General features: G+C 42.5%; 1 protein-coding gene across 1 annotated transcript; it reads left to right on the top strand.

Moving 5' to 3' along the window:
* Positions 1 to 627: 627 nt before the first annotated feature.
* Positions 628 to 1091, top strand: LOC128285412 (uncharacterized mitochondrial protein AtMg00860-like). The gene is made up of 2 exons (XM_053022909.1): positions 628 to 666; positions 768 to 1091. Exons 1-2 carry the CDS (start codon positions 628 to 630, stop codon positions 1089 to 1091), a joined length of 363 nt encoding a protein of 120 aa, XP_052878869.1.
* The last annotated feature ends 1619 nt before the right edge of the window (positions 1092 to 2710 follow it).

Below are 2710 nucleotides of genomic sequence, written 5' to 3'. Positions count from 1 at the left end.
ACCCATACACCTTTGTTTATTATTTCTCCTAATACACCAACAAAACATGTTTCATGACATGTTTTGCCCATCCTCTCTTGCCATGGCCGGCCACTTCATGTTGGGGGAAATTTGACATGCAAATCCTTATTTTTGCATGCATGAGCAACTAGTCATCACACATTTCCCCATCATACTTTCAAAGTTCACTACTAGGTCCTTTCTAGTGAAATTCACATTTATAACACTAAATCGAAACATCAAAAATGTCACACACAAATTAACACATATCATAGGCATCAAAATAAATTTTAAATTATTTTTATGCCTCGGTTTTGTGGTCTCGAAACCACATCCCGACTAGGGTCAATTTTGGGCTGTCACAATTAATGATCTATTCGACCAACTGCAAGAAGCATCAGTTTTCTCTAAAATAGATCTTCGATCGGGGTACCACCAACAGAGAGTTAAAGAGGCTGATGTGCACAAGATGACATTTAGGACTCATTATGGTCATTACGAGTTCCTGGTAATGCCTTTTGGCAGCTTTTATGGATCTGATGAATATAGTGTTTTAAACCTATCTAGACCGGTTTGTTGTAGTATTTATCGATGACATATTGGTGTTTTCGAGGACTGAAGATGAACATGGTGAACATCTACGAGAATCTTGAGAGAGGAACAACTGTATGCCAAGTTCAGTAAGTGTGAATTCTAGTTACGTGAGGTAGTTTCTTGGTCATGTGGTATCTGCTGATGGGATTGGGGTTGATCCTTGAAAAATTGAGGCTGTTTTAGATTGGAAGCAGCCTAAGACTATATCGAAAATTCGTAGTTTTTTGGGACTGGCTGGGTACTACCGAAGATTTGTAGAGGGGTTCACCCTGATTGTCGCACCCTTAACTAAGCTGCTATGTAAGGATGTGCCCTTTAATTGGTCTGATACGCAGCAAGATAGCTTTAAGAAGCTTAAGAAAGTTCTAACTGAGGCCCCTGTCTTGATTCAGCCGGAGTCTGGGAAAGAATTTACAATCTACAGTAATGCATCACATGTTGCTTTGGGTTGTGTATTGATACAAGAGGGTAAGGTGGTAGCTTATGCATCTCACTAGCTTAAAACGCATGAGATGAATTATCCGACACATGACTTGGAGTTGGTCGCAGTGGTTTTTGCATTGAAAATTTAGCGGCATTACTTGTACAGTGAGAAGCGTATCATTTACACGGATCACAAGAGCCTCAAGTATCTCCTCACTCAGAACGAGTTAAATTTTAGGCAGCGTAAATGGATTGAGCTACTTAAGGATTATAACTGTTCGATTGAATACCACCCTGGTAATGCTAATGTGGTGGCTGACGCACTGAGCCGTAGAGTTATGACCGACCTGAGAGCAATGTTCACTCATCTTAGCTTATTTGATGATGGTAGCTTGTTGGCTGAGCTCCAAGTTAAACCAATATGGACTGAGCAGTGTAAGAGTAAGCAGTTGGAGGATGAGTCTTTGGGTCTCCGGTTCCATCAGATTGAAAATGGTAGTACAATGGACTCTGGGCTAAACAGCGAAGGGGTACTCTATTTTTGAGGCAGAATCTTTGTACCTAAGGATACTGATTTGAGGCAGGCTTTACTGCAAGAGGCACATAGTAGCCTCTATGCTATGCACCCAACTGGAAATAAGATGTACAGAGATCTCCGTGGGGTATATTGGTGGCCAAGTCTTAAGCGCGAGGTTACTGATTTTGTGAGGAAATGTCTGAATTGCCAACAGGTTAAAGCAGAACATCAGTTACCTTTTGGGTTGCTTCAGCCAGTTAAGATTCCGCTGTGGAAGTGGGAAAGAGTAACGATGGACTTTGTGAGTGGGCTACCTCTAACACCTTCTATGAAAGATTCAGTGTGGGTCATCGTGGATCGATTGACCAAAATTGCCCATTTCATACCAGTTCGCACAGATTATTCGTTATAGAAACTAGCTAAGCTGTATGTATCTGAGCTAGTGGACTGCATAGGCTACCAGTTTCCATAATATCTAATAGAGCTCCTCGCTTCACGTCTTGGTTCAGGAAGAAGTTACATGAAGCTCTGGGTGCACGGTTGGACTTCAGTACTGTGTTCCATCCTCAGATAGATGGTCAGTCAGAGAGGGTGATTCAGATACTGAAGGACATGCTATGAAGTTGTGTGATCGACTTCCGAGGCAGTTGGGAGGATTACTTGCCACTAGCAGAATTTGCTTACAACAAAAGCTACCAGTCTAGCATACAGATGGCACCTTACGAAGCACTGTATGGTCGTAGGTGTCGCACTCTGACATGTTGGACTGAGTTGGGTGAACAGCGTGTTTTGGGTCCAAAGCTAATATCTGATACCGAGGATAAGGTCAAATTAATTTGGGGTCGACTGAAGGCAGCATCAGACAGACAGAAGTCATATGCAAACCTGAAGCGTAAGGAAATTGAGTATTCTGTGAGAGATTTTGTCTTTCTGAAGGTCTCGTCATGGAAGAAGGCACTAAGATTTGGGTGTAAGGGCAAGTTGAGCGCAATGTTTATTGGGCCTTACCACATATGGAGACGAGTAGGACCAGTTGCCTACCAACTAGAGCTACCTTCGAAATTAGAGCGGATTCACAATGTGTTCCATGCCTCTATGCTGAGACGCTACCGCTCTGATCTTATGCATGTTGTACCGAAAGAAGAGATTGAAGTTAAACCAGACCTGACTTTCGAG

This window comes from Gossypium arboreum, chromosome 12 (genome assembly GCF_025698485.1).
Source record: "Gossypium arboreum isolate Shixiya-1 chromosome 12, ASM2569848v2, whole genome shotgun sequence".
NCBI lineage: Eukaryota > Viridiplantae > Streptophyta > Magnoliopsida > Malvales > Malvaceae > Gossypium > Gossypium arboreum.
Note: the sequence above shows the minus strand (reverse complement) of the source record. Positions and strands in the feature narration are given on the sequence as shown.

Excerpts from the sequence above, each read along its gene's own strand:
- LOC128285412 (XM_053022909.1), top strand. The coding sequence starts at position 628 with ATGGTGAACATCTACGAGAATCTTGAGAGAGGAACAACT. Across the intron at positions 667-767 it reads ATCTTGAGAGAGGAACAACT|GCTGTTTTAGATTGGAAGCA; the intron begins GTATGCCAAGTT and ends TGAAAAATTGAG.